At 39.0% G+C, this 26,421-nt stretch overlaps 1 protein-coding gene across 2 annotated transcripts in view; it reads left to right on the top strand.

Annotated features, from left to right (window-relative positions):
- Window positions 1-456: 456 nt before the first annotated feature.
- Window positions 457-26,421, top strand: part of LOC128021431 (mitogen-activated protein kinase kinase kinase 1) — a 47,956-nt gene continuing 21,991 nt past the window's right edge. Inside the window, exons 1-3 of one of the 2 annotated variants that reach the window (XM_052608584.1) lie at window positions 457-857; window positions 25,620-25,770; window positions 26,124-26,318. In XM_052608584.1, the coding sequence (XP_052464544.1) occupies window positions 487-857; window positions 25,620-25,770; window positions 26,124-26,318 (717 nt within the window). In that variant the 5' untranslated portion in view covers window positions 457-486. Of the gene's footprint in view, window positions 858-23,121; window positions 23,255-25,619; window positions 25,771-26,123; window positions 26,319-26,421 lie in introns of those variants that run through there. The other variant, XM_052608585.1, reaches the window with a different exon arrangement.

The following is a 26,421-nucleotide window of genomic DNA, read 5'->3' as shown; positions in this document are numbered from 1 at the left end:
TTTCAAACAGGGCCCACTGGTACAGCCTGCACCGGGGCCCCGCTGACCCCAGCTACGGCCCTGCTTAACTCTAAATAGTCATTGCTTACAGTATGTGTTACTGTAGGAGGATATCTGATTTTAGAATGAGCCCATAAGAAAGCGTATACAGTCTTTAACTGATTGGAATATGAGCACACATACATGCTGTGATTAGCAGTCAAATTGTCTTTAAAACTCAGCATTTCATTATATATTTTCATAGTCTTCGATAGGCTATTTATTTCAGAAGACCAAGAACATTTTTTTCTCTTATGATATGACCCCTTTAAGATATGTGACGCCGTGCACGTAGGTAAGTTCCCGAAGGACTCCCTTAGCTCCTCCCACTTTTGTAGATAACCCCTCCTATTTATCCGGAAGCCCCTCCCTCGCGTCCTCCCCCATATTCCCGCCACTCCCTCTCTCTCATACAATCTATGAAGTGACAAAACTTCAGAACAGAAAATGGCGACGGCGGGGAGTCGGACGTCGTCGTTAGGCGGATTATTAGACTCCAGTAGCGGCACAAATGTCGGGAACGGACTTCAGGATAGTTCTGGCGGCTCCACACCTTCGATCAGCAGCGGGAAAGTGAAGAGAAATGCCGGGGAGAGTTCGCAGTGGAGGCGGAAGGTGAGGAGTGTGGATCTGGATAAATGCGAGAGCGGGACCGCAGCGCTGCACCTCCTCACGGTGTCCGGTCCCGGCTCGATCCAGACCGCTCATCTGTGCCATAGTACTCAGGAATGGACGAGGAGCTCTTTAAGGAGCAGCAGCGAGAGTCCGAGAGCTGAACACGGAGCGGCTGCTGCGGACCCTAGCGCCTCACACAGCAGGTACAAATAACTACAGACGCGATTCTGGAGAGACTTTACTCAACTGAATTAACTTAACGCTATCTCTGACAGAGTCATTACTGAGTGTGTGTGTGTCTCTGTGTGTGTGTGAACGATTAATGTTGCAACGCAAGTATGAGAAAATGTCATACAGTCTTGTGGCACGAGACAGTCATAAATCAGGTGACTTTAAATTCTTCATGCGGTTTCTTTGTATTTGCTGATCAGAAACTGTTTTGAAGTCAAGCTAAACTATTTTGAAATTCACAGCTTGGTTTGTTTTGTTTTTGACAAACACAAAATAGTTATTTGAAAAGCATAACTGGCAAACAAACGCCCCTCGATGACTTCAGTGTTTGTAATGATGCACTCCGCTCATGTTGAGTGTGTTTCTGAAGCCCCAGTCTCGACGCATGGTGTGTGTGTGTGTGTGTGTGTGTGTGTGTGAATATGATCATGTGAGAAAGCTGAGAGCAGGTTGAGTGGCAGTAGTTTTCAGAAGGAAGACTTCGAGAGCAACATGAGATGCAGGCTTTGACAATGTGTACAGATAATGAGAGATGAATGGAAGCTGAAACCTAAAGAAACTGTTGAAAAAAAAAATAGAGAAACTGCATGCCTTTTGTGGGCTGTGTTTTCCATGATGATGCTTGTGTTACTAAAACTGAGATTTTGTATTAATACTTGCCATTTCCTATATTATTATTTACTATAATGAGTAAATGACAGATGCAAGTGTCATTTTGAGAGTGATATCGTAGCACATATCCAACAAAAGTGTTTTTAAGATTACAGTCACATGTTAATGAGCCTGGGTGTTTTTCCAGAGTTATTGCCTTTCTCTTGGGTAAGCCATGTAGGGATTTGCAGTGATTCCACACTGTGTTTTACGTCACAGAGTTATTAATTTCCCGCTGCTTCCCCTCAGGTGAGAACAGGAGCATCAGTCGCTGTGTGTGAATGTGCTGAGAAGCGTCTGTTTCTGACACCGCTGGGGAAGCAGATGTTCTCCTGCTGGAGGACAAGAGTCGGACGACTCCTCCGCTGAAACCGTTTTCGTTAGAGATCCAATCAGTTCCTTTCAGTGTTCCCTCAGCTGTTTTTGATCGTGTTAAAGTGTGCCATTTATATGCCACTATTGGCACCAGGTGAACAAAAAATGTATATATTTATAAAATGGTTGTTTTCGAACAGGTTTCCCAATTTTCTATTAGACAGTCTGATTGTACAAACCATTTCAGGAGCTAGTTGTAAATGCATCTGGCCCTCAACTGTTAAATTTGCGTATAGCGTGGGAATTGAAGAAGCGTGGGAATTGAAGATCGGGTTTATATATATATTTTTTGCAGAAACGCATTGATGCCTAATTGAAAAAGTTTTAACATCTGATGTCCGGATCAGAGGAAATGCACGAAGCGAAAAGTGTAAATAGGTCCTTGTGATTTTTGTTTACATTTGTTTCAGCAAACTTTCCAAGTCTAAATGCTTTAGATGATTTCCAAAGTCCTTGTTTTGTTTTTGTTTTTGGGCAGAAGTGTTGGATGTGATTTATTCCAGTAGTCAGTTGTGAATGTGGACCGAAGTGCTTCATGTCTCTCAGCAGATCTGCAGGCCGAGCTTGTGATTGTGAAATGTGTGCGTGTGCTCCAGGGTTGTCCGGTGTGTCCCGGGACCGGAGGCTCCTGTGGGCCTGACACAGTTTGTGTGCTTTCATCGGGTGTTCCCAGCCCGTAATTAATTTGTTTGCGTTCCCGGCGGATGTGGCGGGGGTTCGACCACTCGTTCAGCAGAGACAGCTGGTCCAATGCTGGAGATGATCGTGCCTCTAGAAAAGATCATGTAACAGGCTTTGTGTCAAGATCAAGAGAGAACTTCTTTACATAAAGACCATGCTTGAAACACATCTTATGGTGAAATATTGTGTGTATGTGCACTACAGTTATAGTAATAGAAATTAACCATTGTATTCAGCAAGGACACATTAAATTGATTAAAAGTGACAGTAAATATCTTTATAATGCTACAAAAGCATTATAAAAGGCTGAATTCTGAAAAAATGATCATAGTGAAGTTTGATCACACATTTTTCTTAATCAGCAGATCAGCTGGTGTTGCTCCTGAAGATCATGTGACACTGACGACTGGAGCAGTGATGCTGCAAATACAGCTTCGATCACAGGAATCAATTACATTTTAAACATGGATTCACATAGACAACGGTTATACATTTGCAATAAATATTTCACAGTTAATGTGGAATATTTCACAGTTTTTACTCTATTTTTGATTACATAAATGCAGCCTTGTTGAGAAAAAGAAAAAATAATAATGCTTCAGCTTTAATGAAATTACATTCTTTGGTAAAGTTCTGAAGTAAAAAGCGATTGACTTTGTGAAACTTTGAGTATTCACGCTATAGCTTTCTTAGCATGTAAAACAAATGTGGGATTACGTAGCACATTCTGGTTTAAACTAGTATCTAAAGTTTTTTTCGTGTCCTATAAAGAGCATGTGATTCATTGGTCTTTCTCTGTTAATAGTGGCCTGTCAGATCTCTAACCCTCAAATTAGCTCCTGACCAACATCTGCGGCCGAAGTGACTTCAGTGCTGAGCTGGCGCTCTCACACATGCTCTTGAACGGCACTGTTCCTGTTGGAAATGTAAGAAGACTCTCGAAGACTTGTGAGGTCCTCGGGAGCTTTATTGTGACAGATATAGCTTCTCGTGGGAGAGCGCGGCCGGCTATAATAAAGATCTGTACAGTATGGGGTGTCCTAAACACTCGCTGAGGGAGTCTCTCACTGATGTTTGAGTGTGAAATGTGAAACATCTTAAAATTGCTTTTAGTGCAGACTTGCGCTGTACCAATAGAGGATAATTTTATCATTCTTGTAGTACTTTCTGTACTGGCATGTACATTTCTTTCTGAATGAAGGCCTATCCACACCGAATGCAGGTGCTCTGTTTGAGGAAACTTCTTGTATTGAAACAAAGGTTTATATAAATATAAAAGGGACAGAACTGAGGTACATTTATGAGACTGTGCTCTTTACATGTGAATTCAAATACACAGGAACTCCAGCAGTGTTTTGAAAACACACAGAAGAGAATGAATGCTATTACCAGAATGATCTGCTTTATGTTTAACTGTGATTCTCTTCTCTTTGTCAGCTCTGCCTCTTCACCAGACTGCTATATATATATATGTGTGTGTGTGTGTGTATTAGTATGTATTATGTTTGTAAAATGGCACAGTTTTTTTAATATCCGAAAACACACTCTTAACATCAGTCAGTCAAGCATTTTAATAATTAAGTATTATTTAATGATAGAACTTTAGTAATTAGTATTAAAACTTTGTAACCATGTATGGATGCATATTAGTCATTTTAACTGAACTTAGGACTGGTGGTGGTGCTTTTTTTGGTCATTCAGTGTTTCTGTAGAAAAAATATTGGGAAAAAACTAACAAGAATACTGATGAGAAAATGATACGAACTCTACTAATAAGAACAATATAAAACGCACTAAAGATTAATTCATGAATTTTAATCAGGTTGTGTACGTTCGCTCGAACTGATTTGCTGAAATCAATACAGTGATGATAATAGGTGAGCGCCAGCCAATGAGATTGCTGTTTGCACAATAGCTCCGCCCACTATCGGAGAAACCGGCAGTTCTTAAGTTGAAGAATTCCAAAGGAATGCCGTTATTTTGACAGGAAAATACAACAAAGTATATAGTTTACATGTCAATTCTCTCTCTCTCTCTCTATGTGTGTGTGAGCGAGACAAATCGACGGCGCATTGTGCGCCTTTACACTAGAGTTTACGGTACGTGAAATACAGGTGTGTTGCACATCCATTTATATGAACTGGAAAATATCACACACCGCTTGACGGAGAGTGAAACTCTGCAGCATTCAATCCGAGAGTGTTTGGCGAGTGGAAATATATCTGTGCTAAACTTTCACTTAGCCTCCAACTCACACACTGGCGAGTAAAGTAAAATGCGCGTGCTGCTTTTACAAGCTAATTTAAAGAGGAAAAGGGGGAACACCAGTATTAACGGTGTTGTCACTCATCAATTAACCAGTGGGAAAATTTCCTCACCGTCACAACTCTACCCATAGTCACAAATTTTTGATATTGGTAGTGTAAGTCTGTAAAGAGTCTCCTAAAGCATTAAGTTCTGCATATTGAGCATTTCAGTGTGCATGTTTTTACACTTGACCACTTGCAAAAGAACAGGTGGAGGTTGTTTAAGACCTCTAGATGCAGTTCAGCCAACTGTAAATGCATGTGGTTGTTCAAGACGCTTATCTGAAGATTTTAGCCCAAAACAAAAACAAGAAAATGTGTGTTTAAAACCTGCTTCCTAATACTACAGCATTAGTATATTAAAAAAATATATTTTGCAGAGAGTGTCTCTTCTGCAAGCGCAAATGAAATTAAGTGTTTAGTGTCACATCCTGACATTTGACACCACGCCATCCTCATGAAAAAGTAGTAAGCACTAGATTCTCCACCAGATCTCTCCAATTGTGATTTTGAAGATGCTGCGCTGATCATAAACTAAATGTAGCACATGTATTGCAATTGTATATACAATTACAATTTTACAATACAAAAATATATTTGGCACAAATTGTGATGGCACCATTCTGATAAATGTTTCCAGCTGCTGAAGAGTTCGTGGTCGTCTTTGATGTATTTTTTTGTCTAGTGATGCACCAAATGTTCTCTCTAGGTGAAAGATCTGCTAATTCAGCACCCAGTCTCTTCTACAGCGAAGTCATGTTGTTGTAATAGCTGCAGTATGTGGTTTTGCACTGTCCTGCTGAAATACACAAGGCCTTCCCTGAAATAGATGTTGCTCTAAAACCTTTCAGCATTCATAGTGCCTTCCGAAACATGCAAGCTGCCCATACTGTATGCACTTATGCACCATCATACCATCAGAGATGCTGGCTTTTGAGCTGAACGCTGATAACACGCTGGAAGGTCTCCCTCCTCTTTAGCCCGGAGGACACGGCATCTGTGATTTCCAACAAGCATGTCAAATTTGGACTCGTCTGACCATAGATCACTTTTCCACTTTGAGACAGTCCATTTTAAATGAGCTTTATTTAACTTTAATCTGAGAGACTGCCTCTCTAATGTCCCATTCACACGAGGTGTTGGCGTCAGTGCCTCTTGTTTACTTTAATGGAGTGATGTCAAGCATTGGCGAAATGAATTGTGGGTCCATCGCACTGCGTCAGGTACGTTGCTCGCGGCAGAAGTTGAAAACTTTTAAACTTTTCAAGCGCCAATGCAGGCATTAACCAATCAGATGGCCTTCTGCAAATACCCTAGCGCAGATGCTAGCCAGTCACGCTCATGCGACACCAGAACACATGACCTGATGTCAATTAACTTAGTTGCTAGATTTTCTCCCAGCACAATCTTTTAAAAATTCTTGCTTTTTCAGCCCTTTGTAGCCCCAGTGCTAACTTTGAGACCTGTAGTAGGCGTAAAAATTGGAATAAGCTCGTTTGATGGATAAAAGTGAAAAAAAAAAAAGTGTAGTTCTCATTTTATTCAAATTTAAATTTCCATTGGTTTCGGTCTTAACTTAAACAATATCTACTCCGCATTGAGCTTCTATATTTCTCTAATGTTTTGAAAGGAATATGCAGCGGCGGCGGATCTTGTGAGTTCAACTGGATCTATACTAACAAAAACATTAATCCTCAACAACATGATCCTCGCCGAATCTCGTGCGCCACTGAGAAGGCTCCCATTATCACAGACCCCTGCCCAGTAGATTATGTTCTGAAGAGAACATGAGAATCATTACTTTTGAAAAGTCAGAGTGAAACACACCATTTTAAACATTTTTTAATAGTAATTTTCATGCAGTTTCCAGCACAGTGTTGTAGCGCTGTCTCTGCAGCTTGTATATTGTGTTTTAGCATGTTTTGTCTAATGAGCGGAGGCCTCTCCTCGGTCACCAGGAACTGCGTGTTTAAAGCCCAGGGTTAGCTGAATGATCACGCCTGGACGCCGGACACAAAGGCCCGGATATTTCCATACACATTTGGCCCTGTCCGCAGGCACAGGGTCCCCCTCCTCTCAGGTTTTGTTTAGTTAACAGCAGGACGAGGCAAGCTGGAGAATACATGTGAAAAGTAAACGCATCATGAGGCCTAGATTACTGGTTAAAACAACAGCCTCGACGAGATACCCTCAAACTCCCCCACAGTATGAGCAAACGCACTCGGAAACAAAGGAGATGTCTTAAACCACGTGCGGCCGCTCTCTGAATGCACTGTGTTCATATTCAGAAGTTTTGCACACCAGGAATTGGACTCATCTAAACCGGTCCGAGTGCAACAGTCCCCTTTGGCTTCCTTGTTTGGAGTGAGTTAATTGTACACTCAATCAGCATGATTATGTTTGTGATCAGGGAAGTGTTAAAGGTTTCCACTCGCATGTTTTGCAGCGTCGAGTAATGTGTCGGCACATCTGTTGATTCCTTGAACGCAATGCTGATCAGGATCCACTCAACACTCAAAGCACCAGAGTTTTGTTCAATGATTATTAAGAGCGTTTGCAAATGTGATTATTAATACAAATGTTCAATAAACAATAAGCAAATATTAAGTGACTTGCGTTGTCTGCCTACAACACTATTGCTAGTTTTTGCTCCGTTTCGTCAATGAAAATAGTTTTAAACAAAGTCACAGCTGAGCAAATAAATCATATCTCCAAGCAAGCACGGCAGTGTTTGGTTTATGAATGAACATGATTGAATATTTCAGTGACTGTGGTGCTTAATTTTTTTTATTTAGAAGGAGAAATGCTCCTAAAAAAAGAAAAGTGAGCGTAGAGCCCTGATACTAGCCTGTGTGTTGTAACGGCATGGGAAAGGGCTATCGATTTCCCCAGCATCTCGTTAGCCTCCATCAGCGGGAAACTTGATTCGGCCTGTAAATTGGGATTGACTGTCAGTTGATTGAATCCATGGGCTTTAGGAGGCGACACAAAGAGAAGCATTGTGAAACGCCAGCGCTGTTGTCATAATGAGGAGGATCCCAGCTCTGGGGACAAGTGTCTCTTGACCACCTCACAATCCCTCTGGCCTTCTCCTGTCTCCCTGTAGCTAAAGTACAGTTCAGTACGTCTGATGTTAGCATGACGCGCTCCCAGTGTCCATCCGGAGGGTCTGTCCTGGGCCGTGCTTCCAGAAGGACATTGTTCTGCCGTTGTCTTTTGTTTAATCTGGATTGTCCTTTAGCCTGAGACTCTGCCCTTGCTTGGTGGAGAGTGATTTAATGACTTCAGTGTTTGGTGGTTTCTCTGGATGCTGAATGGAGAAGGACTTGTGTTGGTAGTTGGTCTTTGTCACCGCTGTCCTCTCTAGAGCTAGTAACCTCGTTACCCCATGGACATCTGCTGTAAACAGACCTTCACCCCACAACCGGGGTCAGAAAGTTACTCGTCATTTGGCCTGTTACTCTGGACCATGCCCACACTCCCTGACTGGAAGTTCATGTGAGGTTACTTAGGAAAATATAACCCTTTATATGTCTGCTATATAAATAAACATGGAAGCATGCGTTAAATATAATAAAACCCAGATGGTTTGGACAGTCACTGGATCCAAAACCATCCAAATCTTTAAAAGCTCAAATGTGCTTGGATGTGCTTTTTTTGAGAACTTTTAAGATATGTTAAGAAAGTTTATTTAATTTTCAATTAACCTATAAACGTTTTACAACATTTGCAATTATACAAGTCGTCAAATGTATGTTGAATTGGTATTTAACATTAGACAAAGTTAAATACCATAAAACCATAACGTGCAAAATATAGTTTAAAAATGGTTTTCAGTAGTTCAGATTATAGCTGTCTTCAAGTGTATCTATTCTGCTAATTAGTTTATTTATTTGGGAATTTTTTTTTTTTTGTTTTTGTTTTTTGCGGCTACACCGTTTGCCCAACATTTAATTTAAAAGTGTTATATCAGTATCTCTATACTGTACCTTTTTGTTATTGAATATTAAAATGAATAAAAACAAGAAATATTACTGTTGTAAAAGTGTATCATGGTCCGCTTGCTTCATCATCATAAATCACACTTTAATGCCAGTTACAGTGGTGCTTTAAAGCAAAGCATGTGTTCAAATTCACCACATGCAGCAATAAATAAATAAATTATTGTAGAATTATTTTTAGAATCAGATCTTAAGACCCATTCCCAAAAACGGTCTTTAAATGAATGCGGTCCATTGAATATGAAACGAATGAGCTCAGAGCAGTTCTCTGCAGTCTGTTTCAGTGATCATGTTCAGCAAACAAGCGTTTTCATATCCTTATGATTTCATAAGAGTCGCCCTTAACGGTCACGTGACACAGGTTATAATTGTGAAGTAAAAAAAAGTAAAGAAAGGAGCTAATTTCTTGAACATTTAATGCTTTGCACAAAAAGTTAAAACCTATGTGCATTAATTCTGCGTAATCTAAATGTCTAGAATATGATTAAATATTGCAGTTCGTAAATGTAGTGTTGGTTCATACCTCACAAATATGGATTGGTATGATAATGGTTGACATTTACATGCAATTTTCCAGATTGCACTTTGTGTTTGGACGGAGGAACAGTCTGTAACCTGCTGTGCTCTGTGTTGCACGCTGGTCTGTTGTTGTGCTAGCATGGATTTAAGATTACTCCTAGCTTTACGTCAAATCAAAAATTTTGGTATTATGGTTTCAACCAAAGGAAATGTGCACGACAGATATTTCACACTGGCAGCTGTTTTCCTGAAAGATTTCCATCGTGTCTCACTCAAACTCATTATTTTCTGCTCAGAATAATTTGCACTTGGTTTTTGGTATATTATTCTGACGCAATATCCTTTTGATAAGACCTTGTTAATGTACTTTTCTTTTTACTTGTCGTGTTGGTGTTTTAATTTCGGTTTATTTTCACAAAGTAGAACACAAATGAATAAATAATTCACTGTTCAGTTTGTTTTTGTCGAGTGTATCCTAGATGAAATCTTACAAATTGCACTGTTAAACTTTGTAAGTGTAACTTCTGTTGTCACCAAATGTTTTCTCTGAAATCCTAAAAATGAACCGAAAGCCTTGAGACATGAAATATGTCGGTGTGACCTAGAAATCATTGAATCAGTCCAGCGGTGTGAAAGAGCTCTGGAGGTGAATATGTGGTTCATAACCGTAGAAGAAACTTGAGCTCCGTCAGCACCATTGAATGACTAATTATTTATTAACAAGGATGAAGACTGTGAAGTTACTTTGTGTCTGAGCTGAAGCGGTTTCGTCTGAGGATGGAGTCAATGTTTAACATGTTTCGTGTTAGCGCTGGTGTTCATATGTAGCTCGTCATGTGATCGGTGCGTGTGGACCATCGGTTCGGGATCACAATGAGCTGAGACATGACACAAATTCATATGAAATTTTATTCATAACAAACCCTACAGTTGATAAAGTTACAATGTGTTAGTTTCAGTTTTTAACAGATGTTAATGGAAATAAATGTACTTTAAAAAGTGTCCCTTGGGTTAGTGGATCACGGTTTATTACAGATTCATTAGCTGATGCTGAAAGGACTAAATGTGAAGTTGTGCTTGGTTTTTCTTACGTTTTCTAAAAACATGGCTGTGTTTCCAGCTCGCTCCCTGCAGCGCCTGTGCTCCACTTCCAGCGCTTCTCATCAGGATCAACCGTCCTGACATCAGAGCTGTGTGTGTGTGTGTGTGTGTGTGTGTGAACACGCGTGCTCGAGAGCCGTCGACAGCAGGGCCCGAGCACGGATGTTGTGCTGCTGTAGCAGTGTGTGGGAGCGAGGTCAGTCGGGCCGTCCTGCTGAGAGAGGGGCCAGTGGGACACTGGGGGGGTCGTGCTGCTCCAGTTGGGTAGAGACAAGGAATTCCTCTGCATTCCTGTTACATGCCAGAGCAGTGTGCAAACTGAAGGCTATAAAAACACATGCAAATGCACAAATTCAGGCTGTAATGTGCATTCTGTAAAATAAAACAAAACCACAAACTAAGTATAGAGTCCTATGTAATTGTTTTAATTTCTTCACAAATTCTGGTTTTCCAGATTTTCTGGCTTTAGTTTTTTCCTATTTACATTTTAGCTTTTTCTTTCAATTAAAAAAAAATTCTGGGTTCTGTTTGAAATGTTAAATTAAGTTGTAGTAGTCAAAATGATATCTAATCATTTGAAATCATGAATCCTATACAGAATTGCACTTTTAATTTTTTTTTTTTTTATTAGTTTTTCCCCATTTGAATTTTCCGGATTCAGTTGATGTAATTAAGTTATAGTAGTTAAAAAACATGTTAAATCAATTGAAGTCATTAAAACTTTTGCAATTTAATAAAACTTTTTTTTTTTTTTTTTACAATAATAGGGAGTTATGAAATGTAATTTTTCTGAACTGTTTTAATTTTTTTCCGGGTTTATGATTTAATCCACATTTATTATAAAAAATGGTGGTAATCAAATGAAGGCATAACACAATAACACTGTGTTATATATCTTTTAAAGTGTAATGTGAGTTTGAAGTATATATTACTCTGGTTGTTTAAATTTGAGGTGGACCGGCAGGAACACACACATTCACTTTCCTGTAAGGACTAGTCCCAGAGAAGGTCATTAACACGCTTGTTTGTGTATGTCTGTCTTCTCGGCGTCTGTGATCCTACAGTAAACACAAACTCTGACTGTACTCCGCTCAAACACTAACCCTGTGTACTCTCTTCTGCTGTTTCACTCGCAGTATGATATTGGGAGAGCGTGACATGTTTTTTATAATGACTTACTTATACACTTATTTATCTAACACACATTTCAATTTGCACATAATATACCTGTACATACAACTGACGATTTGTATATTTTTTTTATTCTTTATTTACTCTACTGTAACTGTTCTATTTTTGTAATTATTTTAATTATCAGTGTTTTTTGTTCTTTGGCTGTCATTCTGTTCCTCTGTGGAAGCTTCTGTCATGAAAACAAATTCCTTGCATGTGTAAACATACCTGGCAATAAAAGCTCATTCTGTGTCTGATTCATTCTGTATTGTGTTGTGTGTCTCATATTGTGAGTGACACCCAGCCAAGTTTTTTTTCCTTATGCTCTCTTGCCAAGTCACGCAGAGTTTGTTTGTTCCAGCCCTCGTTTAAACCACACACACACACACACACACACACACACACACACACACACACACACACAGTTGTTTTTAATGCAGTCTCTTTTCCACATACAGTGCATACAATTCCACTCTCATATATATGCATTACTCCCACATTTTATGTATTTAATGCATCCTAGGATTTTTTTTCTCCAAATGTTAATTATGCTATTTTATTGGTAACAGCAAAGATTTTTTCAGTTTTATATTATGAATTATGAAAAGCCTGTTGACTTTTGCCGTTTATTTAAGGTGATTTTGGAAGTTGTTTTAAACATTCGTTTCTTATTTAATTGGTTCCACATTCTTTGCGTATTTTTACTTTATTTTAATCGTGTTATTTATTTAATTTGATATCAAGGCCATGCCTCCAAGTTGTCTTATTCGTTTTGCTTATAAATATTCTACGTTTTTTATTTATTTGGTTATATTTTAAAACATTTAACATTTTTACTTGGCGTATTTCCAGTTTTGTATACCTATTTAAACTTCAAAAAAAAGTTTAAGTTAAATGCGCTTTTCTTTTAAGCTATTTAAAACTGAAGGAAAGTGAGGAAAAGAGGGAAAATTCTAATGAAAAAAAAATTAACAACTGCCGATTTGGAAGTGAAAGTAAAGTGTGCACGCCACTTTCACAAGCTCTTTAAAGCGAGGTAAAGCGGGAACAGTGATACCAGTATTACTGGTGTTGTCACCCGTCGATTAACCAGTGGGGAAATATCCTCACCGTCACACACCGTAGTATACACTACCCAAAAGTTTAACAATAATGCGCTTATTCAGAAGGATGCATTAAATTGATCAAAAGTGACAAAGACTTTTAGAATCTTACAAAAGATAATAATAAAACATAAAGGATAGACTTCAAATAAATGCTGTATACTTGTCTCCACACAAAAACTAACTATGCAGCACAATTGTTTTCAACCTGTGATGTATGACGATGAAGTCTGGACTGCTGCAAAATCAGCTGTGCCAACACAGGAATACATTGCACTTTAAAATATATTAAAATGCTTTTTTTTTTATTATTATTATTACTGTTCTTACTGAATTTTTGATTAAGTAATGCAGCATTGGTGAGAGTTTGAAATACTTCTGCTTTCAAAAGCATTACAAATCTGACCTCATACTTTTGAATGGTACCGTCTCTGAAAAAAGGCACAATAGCTGTCACTGGGATGATAGCCAATCAAAAGGTGCACCTTTGTACTTTATTTACCCCTCAAGGGTGCATATACCTTAGATGTATTTATTATTACCTAAAGTCCATACCTTTTGAAAAGGTACCGCCCAGGTGACAGCGTTTGTACCGTTTTAAAGAGAGTGAAATGTAATCGATAGGAAGAGGTCACCTGATGTCACTGATGGCTAGCGATGCACGATCTTGATTTTTCATGGCCATTTCCGATACTGATTTTTTACAAGCAAACTGGCTGATTCCGATACCGATTTCAGATTTTTAAAAAATATCTTGATCAACACCAGACAAGAAAGAAAAAAGTCCAAAAACATATCGCGTATTTCAAGCCAAACCCTGCTGGGGTTGGACCCTGCTGGACCCTGCTGTTTTCTTTATTAATACTTATTAATTACTCATGCAGCATTAATTGTTTTTGTTGCCATAAAAACTATAAAGCAACACAATTAGAAATAGGACCATTACGTGAACCCAAATAAACCCTTATATCTCTGATACTTTGTCTAGCTCTACACAGCTCTGGACAGTCCAGCTTGATAAGGTGCATTCTGGGATGCGGATCACATTCCCATGTGTGCTTGCTTTAGCTTCACTGCTCCATCTGCTTCAACATCCGTGAAATTACAGCTGGCTTCTTTGCAGGTGTTTCTTATTTATTGCATAGCCTCCTCACATTTCATTTGGGTTTAAATACTAGATCTGCACCATGTTTTCATGTTTCGAGCCCTTCCCGTGTTGGATTGTCCATTTATGGTTCAGCATCAACATTTTTGACATATAACCTCACATTGTTCTCAAGCACTCCATACTATATCGGCCATGCACATTATTGCTAGGAGATGCATGGCCGATGAAAACAAACATGGATGTGCAGGAGCCCACGGCTGTATGTTTTGACACTTTGTTCACGGAGTTGCAAAATAACGAGAGCTGGAGGTGAGTTGAGCTAAATCTGTTATAAGGCAACTCAAATGATATGATCAGCTCAAAAGAGATCTAAAAATATCCAAATATATTGGATAACTTCTCAAATGGATAAAAAAAATATAAAACCCTGTCTGTTCACTCATTTCCACACAGTCAGAGGCTGATGCAGGAGTTTGCTTTGACATTTCTTCATATTTGACTTGTGCATGCTAGTCTGTAATATTTACGAAAGTCAGAAGTGGACCAACTCAGAGCATTATTTCAGTAGACAAAAATGTGAGGAGAAAACTGTTCACCATTCATTTGTTCGGTGTTATTATCTCCAGTGTCTTTACTCGGTGTGGATTTACTTGTACAAAACAACAACAAAAGTTTACTTCATGTTTTCGGTGTCCAACAATGTTTCAGTTTGTCAGGACATTTTAATAGTGTTGAAAGCAAACCCCTGCTGCAGGATTAGCTTCAGTAGCACAAACCTGTGTCTGTATGGCGGATCTCTTTTAATTATCCAGTCTATATTAGGAAATAATTTATTATAAGATTGACATCTCCGATGACTTGCAAAAATAAAACCAGGGATCCTCCTCCTCCACGTTCAGCTGCCCGTCCAACTGGTGGCATGTTTTGATGCCATTTTGATAATTAGCAATTAATCTGTGGATTTATTTCAGTGGGGTAAATTGTGTGGAAAAAGGCTCTAAGTTTAGTTTCATCATTTTATTGGAAAAGCATGGCTTTCCACATCCTCAAATAGCATTGAACAGCATAAGCACTTTGTGAAAAGCTGTGAAACACAGACTAATGAAGTGCACTCATGCTGTGGACAGCGTGGGCCGTGCTCCATTAACCACTCTCAGGAAATGCACAAAACTAATGAAAAGTGGATTAAAGTCTCTGCCACATGCAGAAATGTGAATAATGTCAAATAAATATATAATTAGCATGATTAGTAGTAGTATTTTTTTTTAATATATAATTAATTCATAGAAAAATACTGTATAAACTTGATTCATCTTACAGAAATATCTAATGAAATATCTGCTTCATATGGAGGGTGTGCATGTGAAATGAGTTGCTTGAGAGTTGCTTCTGTTACTAAATAACCAGCGTTCCCTTCAAAATTCATAATGAGCCTTTTGTCCTTTCTTAAAGGCACAGTATGTAAATGTTCACCTCTAGAGGTTGCATTTTTAAAACAATATTTATTTCCTAGACCTTTCAAAGTCTTTCAAACAGTGAATAAATTCTATAAAGCAAGCAAAGAACAATTATATATTGTCAAAGAACAGTATGCCTGACTTCAGTCTAGCGTGAGTTTAAGTCCTCTCAAAAACTCCCCTTTTAATCAGTAAAGCTGTCTGTACACTGCTTGATGAATGAATCTCCTTGCGTCACACGTACGTCTGCACTGTGTTGTTTATGATAAGAGAATACACTGGTTCACTGAACAACATAACTGGTGTTTCAGCGATGACTCATCTGAACACATCTGATTGGCCGCTGCGTTTATAAACTCAAAAGACTTGTGTGTGATTGGTTATAAAGCCCAACCCTGTGAAAGAGCAAAATGAATCAACATTGAGCAGATCTAAATCAACACTTTTCAATTCAATTTTATTTTATTTGCGACCGCCGTAATGGATTTAGTTTTACTAGTTTAATGTGTGTTGCCATAGTTTCTACAAGCGGAAACTGATAGCGCCAATATTACGTCATTGATCGGCGACAATGAACAAGGACGAGCCATTATTTAAAATCTGAATTTCTCTCAATTTACAAATCCTTGGGAACTTTTAAGATAACATTAGTGCACAACTGCATTAAATATATAGTAATGTGCAAGTGGTTTTATTACAAAAATCGTACATATTGTGCTTTTTAAGCACTGTGTTGTTGTATAGTACAGATCTGTTTGCAGATCCAGATTTGGGGTGCTTTCACATGAACCCGAGTTCGATTGCCCCCTCGCCCTGCCTCCACTGGTTTGTGTTCACCACTCTCCTGCGCACTTTGTTTATCAGCTACTTTTGTTTTGTCTGTTTGGTGGAAAGGTTAGTTTGTGGTTGGTTACCTGTGCCGAGCGCTGGTTATTCGGTGTGTGTTTGGGGTCTTTCTGAAGCGTCTGAGTGTCCGCCCCTCCAGCAGAGATGTGCTCATTGTGTTGAGGGTAACCCGAGCGCTCATGAGAAAGGGTGTGCACCGCTACAGACCTGCAGTCTAGGCTTACGTGCAGAACTGAAACGGATTCCCAGCCGCTGGCTCTTCCACATCCCACCTGCATGGCCCACAATGCCTCTTTGTTCCTGCCCCATGGCACTGTGGGATAGCTGTTATCCGAGAGGCAGGGGTTTGCCACCACTGACTTTCTCATTCAAAGTGAAGATGGTGAATTCCTGCTCTCTGGTTTCGTTGTGGCTGGCTCGGGCTCGTGAGAGCTGCTTTCTCCTAGTGTGGGAGTGAGCTCTTCTGTTGTTTACTTGCACGCTTACAGTGTTGCCATTTGATTTGTGTTAAAGCCGTGCTGTTCTCATCCAGAGCACTGAGTGTGTGAGAGTGTATTAGTCAGTGCAAACAATTTGTCTGTACACGGGAAAACCTGACACTGTCTGTGGATTGATAATGAAACATTTATCAATGTTGTTGCACAATAAGACCAGTTCCTATTGAAATACCAGTGCTGTTACCGCCTGCTAATGAACTCTACATGTACATATTCACAAATTAAATTACAAAAATGGCATTTAACCAAATATTTAACAATTATGTGAAGATTTTTATCCAAGCAACTGTTCAAGTTAAAAGTAAATTAGTAAACTGTTTATTAGGGGTAGACTACAGCAGCACTGAGGAGCATAGAGCGCCCTCTCACGGCTGGAGACGGCAATGTTTTCTCTTGGTTCATTTCTCTCTGTTCATGTCAAATTAATTTTGATAAATAAGTCGCACCTGACTATAAGTCGCAGGACCAGCTTATAGTCTGGAAAATACGGTAACAAAGTCATCAGTAAAGTATTAGAGAAAGTTTAATACACTTTTGAGTGATTCTGAGAATGGAACATTGAATCATGATCAAATTCAAATTGACTCTAATCATTTATACTCAAATTTTGTGCAGAATCTTTTATTCTATAAAATCACCAATAAATGCTGTCTGTAAGTGTTTAGAAGCTTATGTCACCTCTCTACTACAGTTTTGGCCCATTCCTCGCCTGAAAAACCTTCCAGATCACTGATAATCTTTGGTTTTCACATTCACCACTGCTTTCTTTAATTTCAACCAGATATTTCCAATGAGAATTAAGCCTTGAGACTGAACAGGTCACTCAAGTACATTCTCTGACTGATCCCTGAACCAAGCAGTAGTAGATTTGGATGTGTACTTTGGGATGACTGTCCTGCAGGAAAGTCCAGTGATCATCAGCTTCAGTCTTTACACCAAAGGCATCACAATTCTTGTCAAAATGGCCTGACACCTTAAAGAATCCATGATGTCCTACATACAGTCATGATTTCCACTTCCTTCTACAGTAAAGCAACCCCATAACAGGACTGATCCACCTCCAAATTTGACGATGGAGATGGTGTTCTTCTGCTTATGAGCTTTGCCTGTTTTGCAGCAGACACACCGCTGATCCATGGGTACAAAAAGTTCCAGTTTGGTCACATCACTCCATATAACATGCCTCCAGAGCTCCACAGGTCTACACAAATGAATTTGATCAAGTTCAAGTCTGCCTTTTGTTCTTCTTGATCAAGAGTGGTATTCTAAGATGTCTCAACATAAAGGTAATACTTGTCTAGTGATCTTCTTACACACTGCTTTTAAATGGTTTTCCTCCTTTCATCGGGTCATCTTGCAAGTCTTTGGCTGTAACTTGCAGGTTTTTCTCAGTTGCTCTGATTAAACATTTTATGATATTGTGCTTTTTCTTCCACAACCTCAAAGGTTTTCTGGTAAAACACACTTTAAGATAATGAATAAGGCTGAGAGCTGTGTCTCTATGAACTTTCAATGTCTTGGAAATCTTCATATAGCCTTAGCCTTTCTAAAGTAATGCACTATTTATTCTCCTTAGCTCTTGTGAGATCTGTTGACATTTTTGCTACTCAACTTCAACACATGCATGGGCTAACTGTATGTGTAACAGCTCAAGCTAATTCTGTTTTTAATAGAGTTTCTTAAAGGGGGGGTGAAATTCTATTTCATGCATACTGAGTTTTTTACACTGTTGAAGAGTTGGATTCCCATGCTAAACATGGACAAAGTTTAAAAAATTAAGTTGTACGTTTGAAGGAGTATTTTTGTTCCCAAAATACTCCTTCCGGTTTGTCACAAGTTTCGGAAAGTTTTTTTCGAGTATGGCTCTGTGTGACGTTAGATGGAGCGGAATTTCCTTATATGGGTCCTGAGGCACTTCTGCCGGAAGAGCGCGCTCCCGTATAGCAGAGCACTGAGAGCACAACAGACTTCACTGAACAGAGCGAGAGCGTCGCGAAATGTCACAAAAGAAGTGTGTTTTTGGTTGCCAGGGCAAGACAACCCTGCACAGATTACCAAAAAAAACAGCATTAAGGGACCAGTGGACGGAGTTTATTTTTACAGAGCATCAACGGAGTTGTGCAAGTGTTTGTGTTTGTTCCCTGCATTTCGAAGATGCTTGTTTTACAAACAAGGCCCAGTTTGACGACGGATTTGCGTATCGTTTATTTCTTAAGGATGATGCAATCCCAACGAAAAAGGGTCACGATTGTGTGTTGGAACCACAGGCGGTGAGTAAAACTGCTTCAAATATCTCTGCCTCCTTGTTAGTGCATCCCCTCCCATCGGAGACCCGGGTTCGAGCCCCGCTCCGAGCGAGTCGTTGCTGCTGCTGCTCTCGTTCAGTTTCAGCCTTCACAGCTGTCACAGCTTCCACATGCTCTCAACGCAACTGGCGCTCGTGATTCTTTAGCTCCGCCCACACATCACCCTTCCAGGCGCTCGTGTTTTTCCGGGAAAAATCGGTACAGACTATCTTTCACTTATGAATATAATAAAACTAAATACTTTTTGGAGTTATGAAGGATGCAGTACTACTCTATAGGTACTCAAGATTAACAGGATATTGAGTGAAAACGAGCATTTCACCCCCCCTTTAAAGCTTAATTGTGTTTTGAGACTGTTTTATTCCCCACCATGCAAATAAGTGATTTAAAAACAGCAATGTTGAATAGGGATTGAATAATTATGAGATGGCAGTAGTATTAAAAAAAAATCTTTAAAAAATATTGCATTATATATTGACAATATCACTTTTAATATGCCAGTGAACTGTTATAGATGCAATTTTTATTTTATCCTGTGTGTGTGTGTGTACAAATGACCGAATGCAATATTTTGTGTGCGGAACATTAGGTACATTTTCATGTTTTCAAGCGAACATATTAAGTGGTGGAAGTCTCCGCGTTCAGCGCAAATCCCCCCAAATCCTATGCCCAAATCCCGCCCTGCAGCTGATTCTAAGGTTTTCAAAAGGCATCACGCGAGTGTGAACATCACTACAACTAGAAAAAAAAAACGATAGTAATTCAAACCAAGCTCCTGTCGGCATTTAAACAGACCTTTGCTCTTAATTCCGATCGGTCCAACGCAATAACGAAATCTGAGCAGGTCTAAAAACTGAAACGGCTGATGTTGCAAATTTACACTTGGGAAAAGTTATATTTTTTAAAAATGAGCAGGCCTACAAGCTGGGATTGGTAATGCTGCAATGTAATCATAGTTATTTATTAGGGGTGTAACGGTTCACAAAATTCACGGTTCGGTTCGGTTCAATACACTGATGTCACGGTTCGGTTCGGTACGGTTCGGTACGTTTTAGATACAGCAAAAAGAAAAAATTGGCAGATAAATTTCCTTGATTTTTTAAAAAATGTTTTATTTATTAAAACTAACAAAGTATGTGTTTTTTTTACATTGAACAATGATGGAGCTATTCTTTACCCATCTTCTATGGTGTTTTCTTAGCAGCATACTGTATAAAACAAAAATAGCTCCTTATAAAAAATTTTTTTTTAATTAAATGTAATATTGTTGTAGTGGTTATGAACAAATACAAAGATGTAACTCTTTTTATATGGAACTCTATAACTCTTTATATTTAGTGTGTTTTTACTCAATTGGTTCTCTATTTGGGCTTATGTTTTTTGGAACAAAGCAGGAATTACGGTCTGTCTGAAATGGGCTCGTGAAGGAATATTGTAATGGGGCTCAATTACATTAAGCATGTTCTTAAAACCTGCGTTTTCCACTACAGAGTAAGGTCTCATATCCGCGGCTATAACGTAAATGCACCATTCGCTGCGGTGATGTCCGTATACGGAGCCCGGGACGTCACCTGTAGGAGAAAAAAAAAGCAATCCGTGGCGACGGTTTTGCAATCCGTCCCCTCAGTTTATAAACCGTACTCACGAATTCATAAACTGTTCACTCGATTTAACAAATCGTGCCCACGGATTAACAAACCGTGCCCACGAATTTCCAATCCGTGCACTTAGATTTTGTAAACCGTACCCTCGGTTTTTGAATCCGTACCCACGAATTCATAATCCGTGCGCACGCTTTCGCAATCCGTTCCCTCGGATTTGTAAACCGTACTCACGGATTCATGCAGCAAACTCCTACGTGTTAACATACAGTTTTATTGAATATTATTATGTGGAATAGGTTTACAGCAAAGTGTCTTAAGTGATTCTCTATCAAGTGTAGTACGAGGTGGAATACAAAGATTTAATAAGAAAGATGCGCATTAAAACCTTGTTCAATTGCTGATAATCTATAATAGCACTTGATTATTATTGTGCAATAAACCTGGCATTGTGACTGACTCTGGAGTAATTTTTTCCTCTTTTGTAAGTTATTTTGGATAAAAGATTCTTATGCATAACCTGTTTAATAATATATAATAATGATACAAATAAAAATAAAGTTATTTTTTATAATTTTAATTTGTAGGCTAAATAAATGAGTACAAGACAGTAAAAATATTTGTCATAAAATAATTTGTGAATTGCTTTATTTTTAAATAACCTTTGGACAGTTTTGGAAATGCTTGTGTACAATTCTTTCTTAACATGAAGACTTATTTTTGTGATTTTATTATACTAAGCTCCACCCACCTCACCCCACCTGCCGGAGTTAGATGCATGTTTCACTGTTAAGTGTAAAATGCGTGTCAGTTTTCAAATCCGAGGGAACGGATTGCGAAAGCGTGCGCACGGATTATGAATTCGTGGGTACGGATTCAAAAACCGAGGGTACGGTTTATCTAAACGCACGGACTGGGAATTCGTGGGCACGGTTTGTTAATCCTGGGTACGATTTGTTAAACCGAGTGAACAGTTTATTAATTCATGAGCACGGTTTATAAACTGAGGGGACGGATTGCAAAACCGTCGCCACGGATTGATGTTTTTTCTCTCCTACAGGTGACGTGCGGGGCTCCGTACCGAGCCTTCAGCGCGTACTGAGTGAGCGAGCGCCTGACTGAGTAGCCTAACATAAACATATAAGTTGGTGTTTTTTTTTCTTCGGGGGTGTCAGGGGCATTGCCTGTTACGTCGTTTGGGTAATTGGGCTACCTTGTTGAACGCATAACATTATATTTCACACACCTTTTTTTATTTTCCAAATTTAATTAATTAGTCCAACGAACCGTTCGGTACATAATGCGTACCGCGTACCGAACCGAAAGCCTCGTACCGAACGGTTCAATACGAATACGCGTATCGTTACACCCCTATTATTTATATTTGTCATTATATTTTATTATATGATATTGGTTTGAGACTGAGAGTATTTTATTTAGTGGAGAACTTTGCCGCAGTATTTTATTTCTTATTCTTTTTTTTTTTTATATTTTATTAAAAAGTGTAAACAAATTGTTAAAAAAAGTCACCCTCCGCATGTCGGTAACCCCCCCCCCCCCCCCCCCCCTGGATCACTAGATCGGTTGGCGCTGGACCGCGAATTTAACCACCCGTATCACGGACAGCGACACTGAACCGAGCTCTCTTCTGCGAAGTCCCTCCTGCACCTGAACAAACAAATACAAATCGCAGTTTGAACAAACAAAAAGATGTGAAAGAGCACAATTCAGTACTCGCTGTGTTCTTGTTTTCAGGGCTCGCGCAGAGAAAGGCATCTCAAAACACTTGAACATTGAATTTGCTTATTTTTGCTCTTGTGCCGACAAATACATACAAAAAATTGTCAAAATATCCACCTTGGAAATTATGCTCGAAAAAACTGTCAGTTATTTCTTAAGTGAAAGTAAACAGTTGAGGAAAAAAATGGGATGTGTATTATATTGGATGCGTTCATCGTCTATTAAAGTGACCGCTCCTAATTTAGCTACTGGCTGCTGTAATGTTAATCCAAGAAAATGAAAGAAAATCACTCACCGCTCTTCATTAAAGAGCTTTTATAACTTTAATAAATTATCTTTATTTTATATAGTCCAATAAGATGTTTTACATTTGATTACTTGAAAAACCACCCCTAATATTTTTTATTGTGTAAGCCATCACATTCAAAACGATCTATTCAATTATCATAATTAGTATACATAACGGTATATTCTAAAATATATCTGACATTGACATTATTTGTATTGTCTGCTAAATTGGCACATGACCTCTAATTGCATTCGCAGTCTAATTGCAAATTACCTCTATGAATCCACCATTTAACCATTTACGTAACCAATCAACTTTGGGAGTATATATATATATATATATATATATATATATATATAATCATTTTAGAATCAATGGAGTAGTATTTGGATTAGCCCCACAGTTTTGGTAAAGTAGTATAAACAGTCAGCAGATAACGGTACTGTAATATTTTTGCAGTTTCTGAGACGTCACAGCACTTCCTCATTTGATTTGACTGGGGGAGCACAGGAAGTCTGGTTTTCCTGTCCTAGGGTTGTTATTGTTACGCAGCGCTCACTGCTGCTTATCGAGGAAGCTGAAGAGCCGATGGGACACCAGTGATCCTGCTGCCCGGTAAAGATGGACACGCTCCACAGCTGCTCATCCTGCTCTCTCTCACCGTCTCTGTTTATGTTCTGTCTCTCTCTATCTCTCGGTCTCTGGTGGGTGGTTTAGGGGCTTTTCCAACATTCACTTCAATGATGGTTAATGAGACCCTGTGTGATTTTGATCTTGTGTGAATTGGTAAATGACGCAGTTCTTCCTCCATTCACTACATGCAACAAAAAGGCTTTTTTGTGACATGAAATCTTTGTTTTTAGAACCATTGCAAGTCTTTTCTGCACATTTCACAACTTTATAGACTTTGTCAAGCAAACATACATGTACTTAATCCATGCGAAACAATGCATCAGTCTAATGACTAACAATGTATCGGTACAACACATAAAACCTCGAGCTATAGATACTGCTCTGATGTTAGCCACATCTGCACATAATGTCTGTGGACCACACTGCACTTTTCTGTCAGATTGATCCAGTCTCCTTAGTCATTTGTTGATGAGTAAATGTGCTTAGCATTTATCGCTGCATATTGTGCTGTTCCTCGTTTGAAGATGGTCAAATCTACACATTGACTGAAGGCAGCCAGTGAAGCCAATGTGTTGTTGGATCAATGTCTTTTAGTTTTTGTTGTAGACAACTTTTTATCTCATCACTTTCTATTTTGACTGGGAAAAAAATAAAATGACTTTTGTGTGTTAATATTATTTTAGTTTATGTGACTGTAGAAATGCAAAGTTGTTACGAAGCTTACACAGATGCTGCACAATGTATAATGGTGATAGGGGTGTTATTTGCCATTTTTAATAATTGGAAATCAGCTGATAAGTGTTGGAAGTGGGTCTTTTATATCGACAGTGCCAGGACCTTAATATTGACAGCACCAGTGCAGATGCTCAGGAGCGCTTCATTAGTTTGCTGTCTTTGTTTAACATTTTTGTCTAATAAAATATAAATGGTAAGCGGTTTATGAGTCCATGATAGCATTAACCTTTCTATTAGTAAATATTATTGCTAGTGCAATACAGACTTACCAGATTCATGAATGAATTTGTTTTTAGTCATTCTATAAGGGGGTCTTTCACAATAGCACTTTTGGTGCACACCCTGGTTCTTTAGACGTCAGAGTTTGATTTATTTGGATTATGTGAACGCTGTTGAGATGCAAGTGCCCTTGTATTGTTGTGTCTGTTGACGCTTTGGAAACAAAACCAATGCATAAGAGTGAGGCGAGCGTTGCTTGCTTTCCCGTTTCCTCCTCCTCATTTGAAAATAGTTTTAATTTAGTAAATACAGGTGCATCTCAATAAATTAGAATGTCATAGAAAAGTTCATTTATTTCAGTAATTCAACTCAAATTATAAAACTTGTGAATTAAATAAATTCAATGCACACAGACTGAAGTAGTTTAAGTCTTTGGTTCGTTTAATTGTGATGATTTTGGCTCACATTTAACAAAAGCCCACCAATTCACAACAAATTAGAATATGGTGACCAATCAGATAATAAACTCAAAACACCAGCAAAGGTTTCATGTGCCTTCAACATGGTCTCTCAGTTTGGTTCACTAGGTTACACAATCATAAGGAAGACTGATCTGACAGTTGTCCAGAAGACAATCATTAACACCCTTCACAAGGAGGTTAAGCCACAAACATTCATTGCCAAAGAAGCTGTTCACAGAGTGCTGTATCCAAGCATGTTAACAGAAAGTTGAATGGAAGGAAAAAGTGTGGAAGAAAAAGAACCACAGCCTTATGAGGATTGTCAAGCAAAATTGATTGAAGTATTTGAGTGAACTTCACAAGGAATGGACTGAGGCTGGGGTCAAGGCATCAAGAGCAAACACACACAGACGTGTCAAGAGATTTACTGAACCACGGACAACATCAGAGGCGTCTTAACTGGACAGAGAAGAAGAACTGGACTGTTGCCTAGTTGTCCTGAGTCCTCTTTTCAGATGAGATCAATTTTCTTGTATTTAATTTGGAAACCAAGGTCCTAGAGTCTGGAGGAAGAATGGAAAAGCTCATAGTCTGTGTGCATTTAATTTATTTAATACACGAGTTTCACAATTTGAGCAGAATTACTGAAATTAACTTTTTCACAACATTCTAATTTTTTGAAATGCACCTGTATATGCGCGATAAATATTTATTTCATTGCATATATTATTTACTATATTTTAATTCAATTGTTTGATCATATCACATAGTTCAGCTTTCTGTTGGCCACTGGTTTCCCTTCTTGGTCATAAAATAAATCCACATCGTTCAAGCACTAGCGCACATCTGTGCTCATTGTAGGAAAATAACTGTGGAATTCTGTAAGATATTAGTTCACACACACATGCTTATTATCCTCCTTCTCTTTGCAGTCGAGACATGGAGAGCAAGGAGACTCTGCGCGGGCTGCAGAAGATGGAGGACCGGCCAGAAGAGCGCTTGATCCGAGAGAAGCTCAAGGCCACCTGTATGCCCACCTGGAAGAGCGAGTGGCTGGAGAGACGGAGCAGGAGAGGGCCGATGGTACAGACGAAACTAATCAGATCATACTGTCACCAAACAGCATTAATGATTCTCTGCGATTCTACGGTTAACATTTAAACCACTGGATTATTTAACTAGTTAACTATTGTTAACTACTGTTAATGGTTAAATCATTTAATCACATGCTCGATTGCCAAAAATGGATGAAAAATGTTTGGATGAAGGAACAGGAAGTGAGAAGTTTTGAAGTAAACTGTGGATCTGTTAACGGGGCGGTTATTGAATAGTGTCAGAAATGTATTGTTCAAATATAGGCAGATATGACTCTACAAGACAAAATAAAGAGGCAAATGAAGAAATGGCTTTTGTTTTCCTGGTTCATCTAATCTCAGGTAGTGAAGCCCATTCCTCTGAGAGCAGACGGCACTGAGGCGGGAAGCGACAGTCACAGCTCATCTTCCTCTCAAAGCAGAGGCCAGCGCAGCCCTTCGCCTGGACCTTCCTCTTCCTCCTCCTCGTCCTCCACGAAGACCGCCGGGAAGCCTGATTCTCCGGGTCTGCGCAGACGGAGAGGATCCCCAGTGCCTGTGAGTTTGTTGTTATTCAGGTCAAGTCCGTTTAGATTCAACTCGCATTCATTTTAGTTCAGGAACAGTGTTGATATAACAAAATGCATCAATTCTGAAATTA

Source organism: Carassius gibelio, chromosome A10 (assembly GCF_023724105.1).
Source record: "Carassius gibelio isolate Cgi1373 ecotype wild population from Czech Republic chromosome A10, carGib1.2-hapl.c, whole genome shotgun sequence".
NCBI classification, from domain to species: domain Eukaryota; kingdom Metazoa; phylum Chordata; class Actinopteri; order Cypriniformes; family Cyprinidae; genus Carassius; species Carassius gibelio.
This window is presented reverse-complemented; position numbering and strand designations above follow the sequence as displayed.